This window comes from Ptychodera flava, chromosome 10 (assembly GCF_041260155.1).
Source record: "Ptychodera flava strain L36383 chromosome 10, AS_Pfla_20210202, whole genome shotgun sequence".
NCBI lineage: Eukaryota > Metazoa > Hemichordata > Enteropneusta > Ptychoderidae > Ptychodera > Ptychodera flava.
Window position 1 is genome coordinate 36,130,709 of NC_091937.1, and position 17,852 is coordinate 36,148,560.

Consider the following 17,852-nt stretch of genomic DNA (forward strand, 5'->3'; position numbering starts at 1 on the left):
AATCAAAGATATTGTGCAAATGAAAATTAGACTGCTGTAGGTTTTTAATAAAGACATGTACTGTTAATTTGATGTGCACATCATATATACAAACACATGTACACATTATCACACAAACACACAAAACACACAAGAAACATTTGATTAGTATCTTACAGTAAGGCAGCTATTAAAAATTTTGAACAAGTCAAACATTTTATTATTGACAAACTTACAGTAACTAGCGCCCTCTATCATTAGCTATGACACAGCTGTCGGTTCAACTCTGTGACTGTCAGTAGTAGTTTGTGCTGCTTTGGCCCGTTCACTGTGCTCAGTTTGTGGCATAGCATTTGGCAGGCATGCTAGCACAAAACCTGACCTATTAACCCTTTCACCAGCATGGTTTGTCCCAAATCCATTGTTTTCTATGGTAAAGTTGGACCTGTATACAGGGAACTGGGGGTGAAAGGGTTAAGGCAATCACCCTCATGAGAATCTAGCATGTACAACACTCACTCACAATATATGCCATGTGACCCTTAATGATGCAAAAACTACAATCTGCACGAATTTAGCCTGATGACAGTCTACATGTATGTTGTAAAAGCAAATATTACTTGCAAATGAGTTGCTGACTTCTTCGACAATAAGATCCGTAAGGTGAGACATGATCTTGATAAACAGGTGAAAGAGACTAGTATTGACAACAGTTCTCCATGTACACTAGAGCAACAGCTGACAACATTTACACCGGTTTCCTCAGATGTTATTAGAAAGATCATCATGCAGTCACCAAATAAACACTGTAAACTAGACCCAATACCAACCTGGATGGTAAAATCGTGTGTAGAGGCACTCTTGCCCTTGATCACAGAAATTATCAACACATCATTGGCTAATGGTTGTGTTCCTCATTCACTGAAAACTGCCTTGGTTACACCTATAATTAAAAACCGCCAACTTTGCACAGAAGAACTTAAGAACTATCGCCCAATTTCTAATATACCATTCGTGGCAAAGTACTTGAGAAAGTAGTTGCAGCTGAGCTTCATCGACATCTGAAAGACAACAATCTGTATACAAAGATGCAATCTGCATATCGTCAACACCATAGTACTGAAACGGCAATTGTTCGTGTTTACAACGACATACTTCGAGCTATTGATGGACAGCAAGAAGTCATCCTTATCCTTCTAGACCTATCTGCGGCATTTGATACCATAGATCATCAAATTTTACTTAACAGATTGCAGTATCGTTTCGGTATAACTGGCCTGGCTCTTTCGTGGTTTAAATCATACTTAGAGAACCGAGTTCACCATGTACTTATTGAAGGGGCCCAATCAACCAGTCACACTTTGGAATTTGGAGTTCCGCAGGGATCAGTGCTTGGGCCGATTCTCTTTAATATCTACATATCACCTTTAGAGCCCTTGATTTTCAAGCATAATATCAACTGTATGATGTATGCGGATGACTCCCAAGTGTATATGATTATGAAACGATCACAACATGCAACAACAATTTCAAGTATCGAAGCGTGTATTGAGGAAATGCGAGTATGGTATACATCCAATAAGCTTAAACTGAACGATAACAAGACTGAGATCATCCATTTTTCGTCACGCTTCAGCAAAACAATTCCGATACCATGTATCAACATTGGTGAAAGCTCTGTAAGTGCATCATCAGTTACACGTGACCTCGGTGTCATGCTTGATTCAGGACTTAAAATGACAAACCATGTAAACTACATCTGCAAAACAGCATCTCTCGCAATCAGAAAAATTGGCCAAATTCGGCGATACTTGGACAATGCCAGCACTGAAAAACTCGTCCACGCGTTCATTACATCTAGATTGGACTACTGCAATGCTGTTCTGTATGGGCTTCCAATCAAAGAGTTGCAAAAACTACAACGAGTCCAGAATACAGCTGCTAGACTTGTCGTCAGGAGCAGGAAATATGATCATATCTCTCCTGTATTACGAGATCTCCACTGGTTGCCTGTGAAGAAGCGCATTGACTATAAAATTCTACTTACTGTCTACAAGGCTTTAAACAATATATGTCCATCGTATATCACTGAACTTCTGTCTTTGAAAAAGGTGTCACGAATTTTGCGATCCAACCACAATGCTACATTGACTGTTCCGCGTTTTGCAACCTCTACTTATGGTGAACGGGCTTTCTCTGTGGCAGGTCCAAAATTATGGAATTCTATTCCTTTTAAAATTAGATCAGCTGTATCAATTGGATCTTTTAAATCACAGCTTAAAACTTTTCTTTTTACCGATTCTTAATGCGTTTTTTTAATGTATTTATACTGAACTGTTTGTTAAAGTTTAATGTATGTGTACTTTACCTGTTTTGTGAAGCGCATAGAGACTTTATGTATAATGCGCTGATAAGAACTATTTTTATTATTATTATTATATTATCAACTCTTTCAATGCATTTAGGTGACCAAATTTTAAAATTGATTACTTAGCAATAATTTGCTCTGCTTGAATGGTACATTCATCTCAGTATTTAACATTCAAATGATAATATGTCAATTGATATTAAAGAGAAAAGTTGCTATATATTTAGCATCAACAATTTGAAGTGACTGGGTCACAAGTATTACCTGCTTGAGACAGGGTTTCAGAAATGTTTTCTCCAGAGAGCAATAGACTTTTAACTCACCAGCAGAGTTCAACCCTTTGAGTGATTTTTCCCAGCATACTTTAAACCCAACATTTAACCAATTTTTATGAATTTTTTCTGTAATTTTACGATAATTTTGGACCAAATTGACACCGCTTTTCATTTGTTACAGTTTTTGACCAACATTTTTGAAAAAATCTGAAAAAAGTTGTCTGAGTCAGGAAAATAATGTGTGGGTTATATTTAATAGGGGCAACACAAATTGATTTTTGCACTCAAAGGGTTAAGTTGTAAGTTATGTTGTCACATAAGCCAGGGGTCATCTCCATTGTTTTCAAAACCTTGTTTAATATAGTTTTCAGGTCACATGAAAAAAAAACCATGATGGCATACAGGTACTGTTAAGATGTTTTCTCTTTTTTTTAATTTCTTTCGAAGACTATTTCTAAACTCTAGTTGCTCACCACGGCCATTTAGCCACAAGAAGTGAAAACTTTTGAGATGACCCCTTTTATTCAATGAATGAATTACATGCAGTGTCCTCGACAGGCATTTCCCAATTTATGTATTTATGACAGGAAATTTTGGAATATTTATATTTAATGAAAAAAAAATTGATATATTCAGATGCTACTTAGAAGTAACTTTCTGCCAAGTATCTGATAATACCAAGATATTTTTATAATATATACTGCAATATAAGTAGTCCACAATTATTGTATCTTTCACTATGTCTTGTGAAATACTAAGTATTTATCACTTACTGATACACATTGGACATGTATATGTGTACAGTATTTTCTATTGAATAAAAACGAGCATTTTTAAAAAACGAAGTATATTTGCATTTTATTTAGTGATAGTACAGTATGTGGTCTTTGCCCCAAATCACTGGTTTATCAGAAGATGTATAAAGGTAGTGTTGTGATATCAATGATATTTCTTTGTTGGAAGTGTGAATTTTTATAGAATATCATATTAGTCTGGGTTTTCCATCTCAACTGCAGGATGTGATGAGATAAACTAAAGAGAAATGTAGTGTCTGTGTGGTAGGCCTTAAACAAGTGTTACAATAGATGGAAGTACGAGCTACAGCGTAGTTGTAGAATCTGAAAATTTCTACAATGCTATGGGCCCTGACGAATATATTCAAGACACAAGTATCCGGTTTGACTCCTTTTAAATATCATTATTGAGGAAACTGCATAAACATGCAGACTCAATACAGATAGAAGTATAAGGAATATGGTTTTGAATAAAGAAAATTACTTGGATAAATTTGCCAATTACTTGGCATACATTTTAAACGATCAAATTACAAAGACTATTCTCTACATGTAAAGAATTTGGTAAATTTCTCTGAAAACTAATTTGCTGTTGCGTCTGCTTCATCAAGAAGATTCTCTTCTGGATTTGAAATTTGCTGTCGACAATACTGTAATTTCCAGACGGCCATACTGTAAGTACATAAATGCCAAGTCATCGCATAAAACAAGCAACAATGTCCGTTGACCTGCACACTTGATGAAGGAAAGTTACACAGAAAAAGATAACTTACCTTGGATTGTGGCACTTTAAGGGGACGATAACCAGCTGTGCAAGAACAGCAAAAACTGAAATCTGGACACCGTACACACAATTTTATCGCGCTGAAGTGAACTGCCAAAATTCAAACAGCTAAATACGGTCCCTCTATTGTGCGATACACGGACCATGGGCCACATAAAGAGAAAGGCTAATTTGAATATTCAGCCCAACACCTGCATAAAAGGCCAACGCCTGATGCAGTGTAGAGCATGCACATCAGCACAGTGATGTAGATTTCCCATAATTCATCATGATTTGTACATTCTTAGACTCTTCAGTGAAGTCTACCATATCTCTCATGTGTAGATTAAATCCTGAAGATGTGCTCTTCAGCACAAAATTCTTATCAATTCTCATTTTTATGATTTGAAAACTTATGCATGATAGAGAGAGGAGGAGATAATATTTTTGTAACATTTTCCACTGATTGTTTTCAGCCATACAGAATAATGTGATGGAAAGTAGGGAGACTAGTTGCACCTGTTTTATGAAACAAAAGGATATTGATTTTTTTCCAATGGAAATGACAAAAGAAATTTGCATGCTACATTTTATCAGAGAGTGACCCCTTCAGTTTGTCATAACTTGCTGCCCAAAAGTCTGGCATTTGTAGTACGTACAGAATGTGACTTTTATGGTTGTTCAATGGTTATTAGGAAACTTCAACTGAAATATCTAAACATACTTTTACTAGATATTATTTAACAATTATTCTGACGCTGCACATTATTGCTTATATGCAGAATTGAAAAACTTATAAGAAAAGTAACCTTCAATGATACAAATCAAAGAGCATCGTGGGTAATTTATTGTACTATGACCTGTACTTCACTTAAAAACATGAACAAAGGGAACATGTTCATACAGTAGTGGAACACACAGATATCTCTATAAAAGGAAGAACTCACTGCAATTTATTGCACTACAGGGTAGATAGAGGGATGGACAGCACTGTTGAAGTTATACGCCAATACATATTCAACACATTGGATAAGTTTGAACCCATGGTGGCGCTTTCACTTACTGCAGTCTGAAGTGTGGTATGGGATTGCTTATAGTGGTCCTGTGAAGTGAGCTTGAATGGTAAATCAGACAAATCTCTGAACATGTACAATAAATGCATGCATCTTTGAACCGATGACATCACCTCATCTAGAATGCTGCAGATAACCTTATATTTGGCCAAACAATATGCAAATTAATACAAAACATAATTAAAAATATTTCAATGAAATGACACGAGTCACTGCTTAAATAGCAGGAAATGTAACAGTCAACATGTTGTTTGTGTTGGAACAGTACTGGAAACATCAGAGTTGATCTGGGCAAGTGTGTGGAGGGACTGTGATCTGGGCAAGTACTAGACACTTTCACAGACCCTTGTTTGCTATGCATAGCTGATCCTCACCAAGACATGTAATCGTACAGAGAAACCTCACCAGCTTTGCCACTTTGCAGCTCAAGGTCTACCAACTATTGCCGACACACGAAGGGTTGGTGTAGATTGTTACGCAGCTGTCAAAGGGTGGCAAATATAAGTTTATTAGGAAGAGAATGTGCCAATGGCTACCTAAGAACTAACTACTGGTAACACCTGTGAACTGGTATATTCTGGATTTGAGTTCCTTCACACTATCATTACATTCAATATTTCACCTCGGGTGTTTCACAAAATTGATAGTTGTCCCACTTCTCACACTACAAAAGACTTTACAAATCACTGATTGTTTTCATATCAAACTTTATTGATGCAATATACACAGGATAAAAGAATTCATAACTTACTCAATAACACACTTTCAAAGGTGTGTAGTTTCCATGTAAAACGAGAGACTATTTTACAGCCAAAATGCATTTCATCATTTTTGTCGGTAGTTAAGTATATCCTAGTTTTGTCAACAACTTCACATTATTACAGGATTGCAAACTAGCAGGGATGCATAATTTCAATATTTTATTATTTCAAAAATCTAATAACTCACTTGAGTTAGACATGAATTAATTTTCTACACAGAAAAACGTCAGCGGTTTCATAGACTCTCGAGAAAAACGGGACAGGCAACTGCTGAGGTTTCTTTGTGCGATCTATCTTTGAATACATTAAAGTTTATTTGCCAAGCGGTCCCCGACAACAATACTTCGTACTTAACACTGAATCTCATTAACGATCAAACTGACGTTCTGAATATGTACACTTTGCTCTTGCATGGCACGTTCCGAGTAATGACACAGAGAATTTTGAGGGTTTTTTGATATTAGTCATGGTGAATGTTCCGGTAACGATGAAGATCACATTTTGGATTCAAGCCGAAGCCAACGGGAAAAAACCAGACGATAAAAACAGTGTACATTTAGCCATAGACGCTACAGAAAACTCTTGCTAGATATCGACAATATAATTTTACATTCCCTACCATAAAAATCTCCGATAACAACAAACATTTACAAGTTAGACAGGTTTACACTTCCCCAGTCCTGCGAAACGAAAATCTGACCTTTATTTCATCTGTCACGCAACATTTGACGAAAATCAGGGAACACAAAAAATGACTACTCCATCGGAGCTCAAAAACGACCTCTAACATTTTGGTACTGTTTTAGCCTAAAGAAACACCAAAGTTCGGATAAGCTACACATGTTTACATCCACAAAGTACTAGAAAATACATTTGTAACACTGACTTTCGCTGTCAGGAGAAACTTCGCGATAAATCGGGACTATCCATCGGTTGATGGAGTCAGAAGCGGTAAGGTAGACATGCATTTACACAAAGCTGAACGCTTGTACTCGTAAATTTGGCCGTTCACAGTTTTCAAACAACAACATTTCAGTAGATAACATACATACTTTACCGAATCATGGAGCACTCCTCGCACAGAAAATATTCCGACGGTTAAAAAACTGCAAAAACGAGGAAAAATTCGGAGATACACGGACGATTGCGGAATGTAAACAACTCTGTGATGTCAACTGCTGTTAAGTCTGGAACTGCAGCGGTATGTTTTTTCGGATTTCTATTCGAAACTTTGTCACTTTACAGCAACATACTGACTCCCTGCAGACTTCTAGTTGCATCGAATCTCGCTACCAATATGTAAAAAGTACTTTAAAACCATTTTGACGAATTCTTCTCAAAATAGTTGTAACACTTTTATTTCTAAAAATGGACTTGCGGGTAATCCGGAATAACTTGTAATCCGAAAACATTACCGTATACCCGCATGCACGTGTCTATGAACCGGACGTTGTGCAATCGATCGGGCCCAGCTTCATTCCTTCCCCGACCCATTAACACCTCTTAATTATTCCAAGATAGATCAGACGCTGCTAATCCCATAGACCCTTTGTTCTCTATCGGAGTTGCCTGTCCCGTTTTTCTCAAGAGTCTATGGCGGTTTTGACTTGAGTGTCTTTGCTAGGTGACTAGGGGACATATGTCATGATTTTGAATCAGATTGAGAATTCACCTGATTTCTTAAAAAAAAATCTTGCTTTGGCCAGATTGTAATGTATGTATCACCCTGGAGGTAAAAATGAAACTTTGTGAAGTAAGCACACACATATTGACAGTACAAGTTCAGACATAAAGATCACAGTGTAATCATATAAACTTAATATTGCATGGACTAACATTGAACAAATCTCATAGCATACATGTGAAAAAATTTACATTATTGGATGTAATTTTTGCATATGAGGTAATTTCTGTGGGTTTGCCAATCCACTTTTACAGTCAAAGTCAATGAGAAAACTGGAATCTAATACTGGAAGCACAAATTGTACATAAAGGATTGTTGATATGAGTGTAGAAATGTATGTGACATTTATAGTTGGTATTCATGGCCGAACTAGGGAGTCATTTGTACAGTAGCTTGTACAGATACAAGAGAGAATGTGCATAGAATGTCTAGAGAAGAACTTCTCTGAGCCTGGGCATCTTACAAACCGGGATGAGATGTAAGCCAGAGGTGAGAATCCAGGCAAATGCTGACACTATATAAACACACTCATTATTCTTGATTAGTGTTTCTGGATAAATATGTGTGATTTCATAAAAGATACAAATATCTCATAGTTTGTACATAGCAAGATTGAAGAAACAAATGTGATTTGTAAAACTGGATTGAAGTCTTTCAGCCAATTTCCTTTTGTAGAAATCCAAATCTGTTTAGAAGAGGGCAGAAGTTGGTGAAATTTCATCATAACAGAGGTTTAATGATGATTTCTTTATATAGACAATTGCAAATCCCAGTTTGTTTTTGCAGGAAAATAATTGTTCTTTTAACAAACAAAAAATGTTTGAAAACCCTTGCAACATTATCACACCAAATCATGATATTCCACATTGTAGAAATCTTTGATGTGTGAAAACTCACTGTCTGTAATCAGCTTGCAATGAAGTCCCATTTCCATGGCAACTCACAAAGCAATACTATGTGGTTTACGTTACTATCAAATTTAAGAATGCATTAGGTGAGAGTTGTCAAACATTTTGGTGAACAGCTTGTAACAATGTTGAACCTTCACAATGCCAAACTTTGCTACCAGTACACTCCTATTCTTTCAACGTTTTGGTCTAACCGTTTGCAAATGGGTATGAAAAACTTGCAAGGACTCAGACTTTACATTTCAGAGTTCTCATTTTACAGGCCCCACCCCAAATGAACCCGTGCACCTCTCTGTCTCTATCACCATGGAATGGTCTGGATGCTTTTGGAAAGAGGAACAGACCATTTAAGCATGAGACACAGGGGTGAAATTAAGGATCACAAAAGCCTGCCAGGAATTATCTTGGACCAAACTTGATATTCTGCATTCCATGGAATTGTCTTTTCAAAGCCTGTGGATCAGCCCAGCCAGAATCCATATATGCATCTTCATCGTCTGCATTCAGTTTCTATGACAACATCCAAACAAACAAAACAAACAAGAGATTAGTCAATACACCAATGAATAAAAAGAAGGAAGAGAAAATTTATGTTTACTCACTGCACTTAAAAACAAAGTGAATTATTAAATCTGAATCTAAAATCAGGGTAGTATAAATACTATTCAGAAAATCAGCGTAAAAACTTTAACTTAGCATTCCGAACAAAGTAGGATGTCACAAATTTAAAACACCACTGAAAACAAGATATTTTTACTATAAAAGTACCATGGTGTTTACACACACCTCAACTGGAGTAAAACTTTCCCTTTTAATATTTCACAGAGTTTTTACTCGAGGTTAAGTTTAAAACTGATTTTCCATTGGTATTTCCCAGTATCAAGGTAGTATGCACCTTAAAGTGAAAGACTTAAACTTTTGCTCAAACTTTCCTCAATGAAACCTTAACCATACTCTTACCAAATCAAGAATAAAAATAATGGGTCACCATGCAAAGTTTGATACTAGAGAAACAAATTACTTATCATTTACTATATTAGAAATTTAAAATGGCTGCCATCCCTGAGGTAACTCTATCGGAAAAAATAATATTTGAAAGTCTGGCTATCTGTCCCAAAGCGCAATCTATCGTAACATAGGGCAACCCTGAAATCTAGCGGTTAGCTGTTGCTGCAGGACTGACTGGTCAACATGAACACTTTCTACAGTAACTTTGACATTCACAAGTGGTGCAAAGTAAATGTGTATACACCCCAATGTTCCACCAGCACTCAAAGTCGGCCATTATTTGCTAGAGGGTGATGTCTTTCATTAAATTTTCAGAAAGTATGCATGCATTTTCTAAATTTTACTTGTTTTATTCACAGCAAAAAGACTCCTGACAAACTTACCATTCTTTAAGTAGCCTGACTCATTTCAGATGTAACAAATGATCAAAATGACGTACATCATTTCACTAGAAGTCGACGTCGACAGATCATTGTTGGGCAATGATCGTATTGTTGATTCAGTTTTCAGTACTGCCCAAGAAAATCCTTCGGGAAAATGTGTGTTTTGACTTTTGTTTTAATGCTGGATTTCATTTTACCAAAGCTGAGTCGTATATATGTGTCTGTTTTTGAGTATTTCAGACCATGAGGATGGGTACATCGTTCCCATTTCTCACTACATTAGTCATTTTGTTTGTTTGTGTCGATCACAGTCAGTTGATTTGCGACAAAAATTACAAAGAATTGCTGACAGAAGGAGTGCATCTTTTCCTTTTTCAGAGTTGAAAGTCCAGCAAGTCGCTAAAAATTTTCGTTACCAGATAAAAGAGTGTGAGCGTAGAAGGCCAGAACAGCACACAAGGTATTTGGCAACGCGCAGCTTCTTGCATCACAGTGATGTAAAAATAACTTATCAACGTTTGCATTTGCCGTCTACGACTCCAATACTCAAAGTTTTCATCGTACATGCATGACAAAACTTTGAGTTACTGCTTTTAGTCATAACCTGCTCCCCTGAATTGTTCATATGCAAAGTTGATATTGCAAATGTCACTTCTATGATGTCACCCTGTAGTCAAGATACTCACTTCAATTTCTCTCTAGAGCACGCATCAGGTGACCTTGGCCAATTTGCACAGTCTGCTAAAGTTGGGCAGCTTGTCAGACACTGCGAGCACTGTCTATGTTGCCAACAGTTTGTAAAAATATTGTCTGTGATTGATTCATTGATTCATTCATTCATTGTATGGTATAAAGATAACTGACATCATCCTGTAGTATATAACGAAGATGTATTGCTACTTGGTGTTCGCACTGACTGTTGGGCAGATGCGACGGTGGATGGGATTTTACTATGGTTCTCCCAGCCACAGAATGATCGTTTTCTGTGGAGACTATGATTTTACCCCTAGAGACAAAACCCTTGATAGCAGTAACTGTGACACTCAGACGGAAGGTGATCACTGAATGGTCCATATCCCCTTAGCCTAGAATCATATTCGTCCGCTTGCCTCTGTACCTCCGACCCACTCCCGTCTAGTCTCGTGAGCAGTTTTTCGAGCTGCATCGTAAAAACTGCTCATTTAAATGTCAATAGTCGCCAGCTGAGACCGTGACGTTACTAGCGTCCCTTTCCAAGTCAGTCACTGAAAATGACCTTCTCATGATTGGCCTATGACTTGGCTGGGCAGAGCGACAGTGTCAACATGATTAACATATTTGACGTCATTTTCGCGCAAAAGAAAAATGGCTGCAAAGGAGGCTCCGACCATCGTAGAAGCGATAAATCAGACTGTAAATGACGTACTACGGACGGTGTCGGGCATATCGTCTCTCAAGGAACAGCAAAGAGATGCTATTTTTCAATTTCTGAGAGGGAGAGACGTATTATGTGTACTGCCGACGGGATTTGGAAAGTCCCTGATTTATCAACTCACACCAAAGGTGATAGTGGCTATGAATGCTCGTGGAGTACAAGTACAGACGCGGTCACAAGTTTCGAAACCAATCGAAACCAATTGTATTTGGACGTTTTTACCGGGGTTTTCGTCAGACACGATGTCATCTTGCAGCCACTGCAACCACTCGTGTTTTTTATTCAATTCCATTTTCATGGTTTTTAAACGTCTGTTTTTAATTAGTTAATCAAAGAGCCGATTGTCCAGATAACATCATAGTGGCATCTTGCGGATGTCGACAAATGCCGAATCTCGCTGATAACATCAGCAGTAAACGACGTCACTTCCAAATTCTGTCCTAGCCAGCTCGTTATTCTATTGTAGTTTTGCCTTTCTATCTCGAAACATTCAAAACATATATATGTGAGTTTGTCTGCAACATGCAACACTGTAATTCTTAATGTTGAGCGCGATAGAAAAATCGTTCAGTCGATGTGGTTCTGTTGACATGAGCGAAATTGGCACGACGTAATTGGGCATAATGAATATTAATGAGCTCTGCCCAGCCAAGTCATAGGCCAATCATGAGAAGGTCATTTTCAGTGATTGACTTGGAAAGGGACGCTAGTGACGTCACGGTCTCAGCTGGCGACCATTGACATTCAAATGAGCAGTTTTTACAATGCAGCTCGAAAAACTGCTCACGAGATTAGACGGGAGTGGGTCGGAGGTACGGAGGTAAGCGGACGAATATGATTCTAGGCTAATATCCCCTTAGTGTGCAACAGATAGTGTTTATCCCCTGATAAACCACTGTCTTCAAAAGATTCAAAAACTCCTGCCATGTACATGTATGCAAATGGTCTGCATCATCATCCCCAAATTGTGTGCCCCCAGTCTTGTATATTCCAGTTTAAGGGAGATACGCAACCATTACTAAGGGAACACCTACCTTCCATTCTTCTTGTTTCCTGTATGCATGAGCCATCATCTGTTTACGTTCCTCTTCAGAGAACACAGGTTCCCTCCCTGGTGCCCCTTGACCCCTCTGTAAACAATGGAATAATCTCATTTCAATTTTCTGACACAGACTGCATTTCTATCTCTGAGAACATTTTGATAAAACTTCATATTTCAAGTACTGCACGTGCACGTGAACTTACTCAGAATAGAGGCAGCATAAAGTTTCTAAAATGAGTGCAAATTTTGTTTTAAATTTATATAATCTTTGCAACACATATTCTTTTATGAAATAAATGAAATCAAATCTTTAGAAATTTTCTTGTACAACATAGAATTCGTCAGAACATTTAAAGGAACAGTAGCTATAATTTTTTCAGATTTTATAACAAGTTTTGTTGTGTATGTTAACTGCAAGTTCTTGTTCCCTAAAGAAAACATCTATTGTTCAGCTTGTCAACATGTCTATACAAATAAAATGTATTGTTATTGTTTACATTGGAATTCTAGTCTCACATGTCAATAACAACAATGCAGTTTACACATGCGGAGGCTGAGTTAACAAGCTGAATACAGTGTGTCTCAACATGCTTCTTGGACTAGAACGAGATATTGAGATTGACATTGCCAACCAAAACAGTCGAAAATTCATCAAAAGTTACCGTTATTGGTCCTTTAATATTATTGGTAGCAAACTTTACCCATACCTTTTGTATCTTGGCAACAATTTTTGTCTTTTCATTTCTTCCCAGGTAGTCACTGAGTTTTTTTCCACGGACCATCTCCTTTCCTGAAAACCAAAGAGCTACTTCCGATGCCTCAATGACTTCTTTTGATGCCTGCAATGTAACAAGAAATGTATTTATTACCAAAAAGAATGAATAAAAAGGAGAAACAAATATAGCCCATTATCAACAATGGTTTAGCCATGACCCATTGTTATCAATGGTAATTTTGGACCTGTTTACAGGGTCTTCGGGGGAACAGGTTGAAGGAAATTGAATACAGTGTTGCTTGTTGTTCACTCATTGCATTTTAATTCCTATACTCTAATTTACACGAAGATTATGTCAAAATGCCAAACATAACTGAGCATGTTGCTTGTACTAAAGTACCAGTATATTGGTGAAATTTCATGTTGCTCCTATAAGTTTTGTGTAGTTTTCTAAAGGGTCAATGCCATGAAAGGTCATATAAATACTGAATTAGCATATTTGGTTTGCCTTGAATACCTGATCAGGTCAAATATAATTCCTACATGACTGATCAGGTCAACAGTATATTATACATGACTGACAAGGTCAATAATACACCCTTCATGACAAACCAGGTCAATAACATAGTCCACATGACTGATATGGTCTATAATTCATCCGACAGCATATGACCTACCTGTGTTCCGGTGAGATCTTCATTGTCTTCAAACTCTAGCCTGATTGGTTCATGTGGAGGTAGGTTCATTGGGTAGACTATCATCGTTGCACCCCGTAACTGATCCAGGGCATCCTTGATCATTGTCTCTGTCATCACTACATCACGGGCAACTTGATCCTACAGGAAAAACAACGTAAAAGTACAAAGTGTGTTGTCAGAAATTAGTTGAGTATTAAAATATCATTGTGCATGATTTTCGGCAAATGAAGATTCTCCATTGATGTTACACAATTACCATTTAACTATTACTGAACTTGGCATAAATTGATGAATTTAGGTAGGAAATACATGTGTAAAACTGGTTTCCTTGTGAAGTGATAAAATTTGATCCCTTATATAGAAACTAAAAGGCAAACAGGTTCAAAAACTTGTTTTACATTATTGTGTAAACATGTTTAAAAACAAACTCTAAAACAGGCCACTGTCAATATACTTAATTTTAAAGATGAAGTTGAAAATGTCATTTATGACAAATAATTATGAAAATATTAAATTTGACTGAGCAAGAAGAAACACAGCCCAGGGTTCATAAAATTGGGAAAGGTTTTAATTTGAAGAATTATCAAGCATGAATATTCAATATGCTAGCATGCTACATGTAGTCCATATTCTGACTAATCAAAATTGTCATACTTACTTTTGAGATGCTTTTCCTGGCTTCACTGATGGTTTTTGTGATTACCTCGGCCATTTTTTCATTTGGAGCTGAGAGCAACAAAGAAGCTTTTAAAGTTATGTATCATGTATTGATATAATAATGATATGCCTGCTGATATGTCAAAAGTATTTCAAGACTGTGTGATGCATAACACTGGTGTGGACACAGGCATATCTCACATAATTCTCTTTCTCATAATTCTTGACTTTGTGCTAGGCATTTTATGCACAAAGAACATCTGCAACAAGGAATATAATTTCAGTCAGAATTAGCAAAATACAATTTTTGCTGGCATTTCTCCATTAAAGTACCAGCTATCTGTACCATAGACATGAAGACATGACGCACTTTCTGAGAAAGAAGAGTGGAATCTAAATAAGATGGCTACTCCTGTTCATAGAAAAATTCAGTAAAACACAGCCATTTTAAATTAAAGGGCCAGCAGTTATAACGTTTGAAGATTATTCCATTCCTTCGGTTTTCAATGTAGTTAACTGTAGTTTCTTGTTCTACTCTCAAAAGTACGTTGAGATACACAGTATTCAGTTCAATATTTTTAGACTGCATTATTATTATTGACAAGTCAATCCTACTCTGGACTTGAATTCAAATGAAAACAATAACAACTCACATACAGACAAGTCTGTTAACAAGTTATAAATTGTTTCAACATGCTTTGAAGATTAGAACAAGAACTTGCAATTAAGTTATGTTACCTTTGCCATTCCGCCTGCCGATGGGATCTTTGTTGAAGTAAGAGCCGCCGCTAGGTTCACATTTCTGACCCCATTCATCGACCAGTTTCAAGTCTTCAATTTGTTCATCTGTAAGACCCATCATGTTTGGTGGTAGAGTTGTCCCGTGTTTTGCCATCTCTTCCATTTCTGCAACATAAAAGTTGCAAAGCTATAGAAAAGCCAAAATAAAATCTGAACCGACATATTCTATTTAATCTTGTTGTATCCCTGTATCTTGTTTTTCTTTTGTCACCAGTACATTCACAAGTGAAACTTACTTTTTACTTTAATTTTCTAGAAAGAAGCTACATTTCAATCTCGAGCATATAAATATATATGCAAAAAGGAATATGTAACTATTTTTTGCTGCATTTTGATTTTAATTTGAAAACTAACTAAATTTCAATTCTTAAGTGCACTCTTCAACTTAACACTTTCACCACCATGGTTTTGCCTAAAGCCATGGTTATCTATGATGTATGTGAACCTGTTTACAGGGTACCAGGTATGGGTGAACATGGGGTGAACAGGTGAAACTGGAATGAGCTACAATCAAGTTTAATATTTCATTTAACAGCAAAGGTAAGTTCTGTTTCACCTATTTGTAACCACGCGAAAATGACCAGTCCTATATTTGTTGTCTTTATATCAAGCAAGAATCGTTTTCCAGTAGTTTCTGTGTACAAAAACTCTAACAGTCAGTAACTGCTTTAGAAATTTTCTTGAATGAGAAGTGTGCAGGCAGTGATGGAATTCAAGTAATTTTAAGTCCTGATATGTCAGGAGAGGGTGAAAAATTTGCAGCTGATGTGCAGCTCTGCTGGCATGGAAGGTTACATCTGATTGGTCGATTGTCACAATTCACAGCAACTTAGGGAGTCTATCCATATAATTCAATTATAACAATAAGATTCAGCCAACCAATTGGATAACAGTTTTGGAGATGCTGCACATTAGTCAAAAATTTGTATTTGTTGAAACTGAATGGATGCAACTCTGTGTGACTTGTACCAAATGTGTACATGGTTGACTGCATGCAAAGGTCAAGGCTTGAAGTCTTACCGTAACAAATCCTCATGATTTTTAATCTTCCATTGTAAATTGCTGCCACTTCCTTTAACACTTGATCCAGTGTTGAGGCAACTGTAGTCTCATATAGAAACTGACTTTCCTCTCCTCTTTTGATGTGTAATTTCACCATTTTTGTGGATTTTCTGCACCAGCTGAATTGAAGAAGAACCATACAGAGTAATCAGTTTTCATTCTTGAAAATAGAATGATATCTTGGTTAGCACCTCCATGGTACAAGGCAAAGTCTTATAAAACATAGAGCAAATGCTCTATGTGTAGCTCTCTTATTAGAGAAGACACTGGATGTAATTTCACTTGTTCATTGGGGACATCTGTCCACAGAGCCAGTTTCGCATGCAGATGTAGCTGTTTGATTTCAGAGAAGATAACAGTTGAAATCACAGCTAAGTGCAGTGATCATAGGCTCATTCATGTGAAAACATCCATTCTCTCTTGAAGTAAAACAAGACAAGTCAGCCTAATCTACTCAGTAAATCACATACAGAAATGGATAGATCCATTCACTCCAAGAGTGAAGATGTTTTAGGATAAGGTGGTACGAAGCACAACATAATGGCAGTTTTGATACACAGTACATGTGGCATTACAATCTATACAAAGTGGTTTTGCCGTCGTGGGCATCTATCATTGCATATCTTTGGCTTTGTCCAATTACTTCCTGCAGATGCACATGTTGCTATGGCAACTCATTAGTAATAGTGACCAAACAGGCATGTTAACAAATCCGACCGCTATTACCCTCTAAACCCGGTAAAGGTACTTTCAGTTTCATTTCTAATCCTGTGTTTCTCAAGTTGAGATTGAAAACTGATTCTTCTCAAAATCCTCACTCTGTCACATGATTTAGTATGCAAAATTTAACCTAGCTCAGTAGCTGTGTGTCAAAGACTCCTGCCTTTTTAGGGTTGATTTTGATATTTACGACTTTTAACTCTTCCACCACAAGAGGAGGTGAGGGTTAAAAGTCGTGAACACCACAGCTAAATTTAACCTTAATCATCTTGATCTGCTATAATGTCCAAATGTTAACTACCAGGACGACATTTGCCAACTCAAAATTTGGCCTCTATGTAACCCTACCAGGCAAGGATTTGGAGAATCGAAAAACAGGTTCTATACTTAGCTACTCAGAGTATACCTTCTCAGTTCTTGATGTTCTGTATGCAGTGTATACAGTATAAATCAGATATCAATTTTGAAAACACTGCCTGGCACCTATGATCATTTTCACTACGAGTAGGTCGTGAAGGTTCCATCTTTTAAGTCAATGCGAAATCTTGACTACTTTAGGAAGACCAAATATCAGATACTCACCAATTAGAACGGTATTTTGTGGAAAAATACAAACACGTAAGTTGAAAGAGCAAGGTATGTCCCCGTTACCACTCCGCTCTCTTTGCAGAATGTTGACACCGGAAGTTTTCCTCGAAGTTTCTCGAATCAAAAATGGCCGCGGTCAAAGGTCGTTGTCATGTCAAC

At 37.0% G+C, this 17,852-nt stretch overlaps 3 protein-coding genes across 4 annotated transcripts in view; 1 reads left to right on the plus strand and 2 right to left on the minus strand.

The window, feature by feature from the left end:
* Positions 1-17,852, minus strand: part of LOC139142665 (zinc finger-containing ubiquitin peptidase 1-like) — a 470,199-nt gene that overhangs the window by 416,397 nt on the left and 35,950 nt on the right. The gene's annotated exons all lie outside the window — the stretch shown is intronic.
* The window catches only part of LOC139142671 (protein disulfide-isomerase 1-like), a 272,131-nt gene that overhangs the window by 46,059 nt on the left and 208,220 nt on the right, over positions 1-17,852 (plus strand). The window lies entirely within an intron of this gene.
* LOC139142654 (cilia- and flagella-associated protein 298-like) lies at positions 7,621-17,809 on the minus strand. Of its 2 annotated transcripts, XM_070712702.1 has the most exons (8): positions 17,688-17,809; positions 16,344-16,504; positions 15,261-15,428; positions 14,524-14,591; positions 13,845-14,003; positions 13,160-13,291; positions 12,445-12,540; positions 7,621-9,115 (listed from the first exon to the last, which is right to left on the minus strand). In XM_070712702.1, exons 2-8 carry the CDS (start codon positions 16,480-16,482, stop codon positions 9,005-9,007), a joined length of 873 nt encoding a protein of 290 aa, XP_070568803.1. In that variant the 5' UTR covers positions 16,483-16,504; positions 17,688-17,809; the 3' UTR covers positions 7,621-9,004. The 2 variants fall into 2 exon arrangements, with proteins under 2 accessions (XP_070568803.1, XP_070568802.1); XM_070712701.1 differs by lacking the exon at positions 17,688-17,809 and having other exon boundaries at positions 8,821-9,115; positions 16,344-16,528.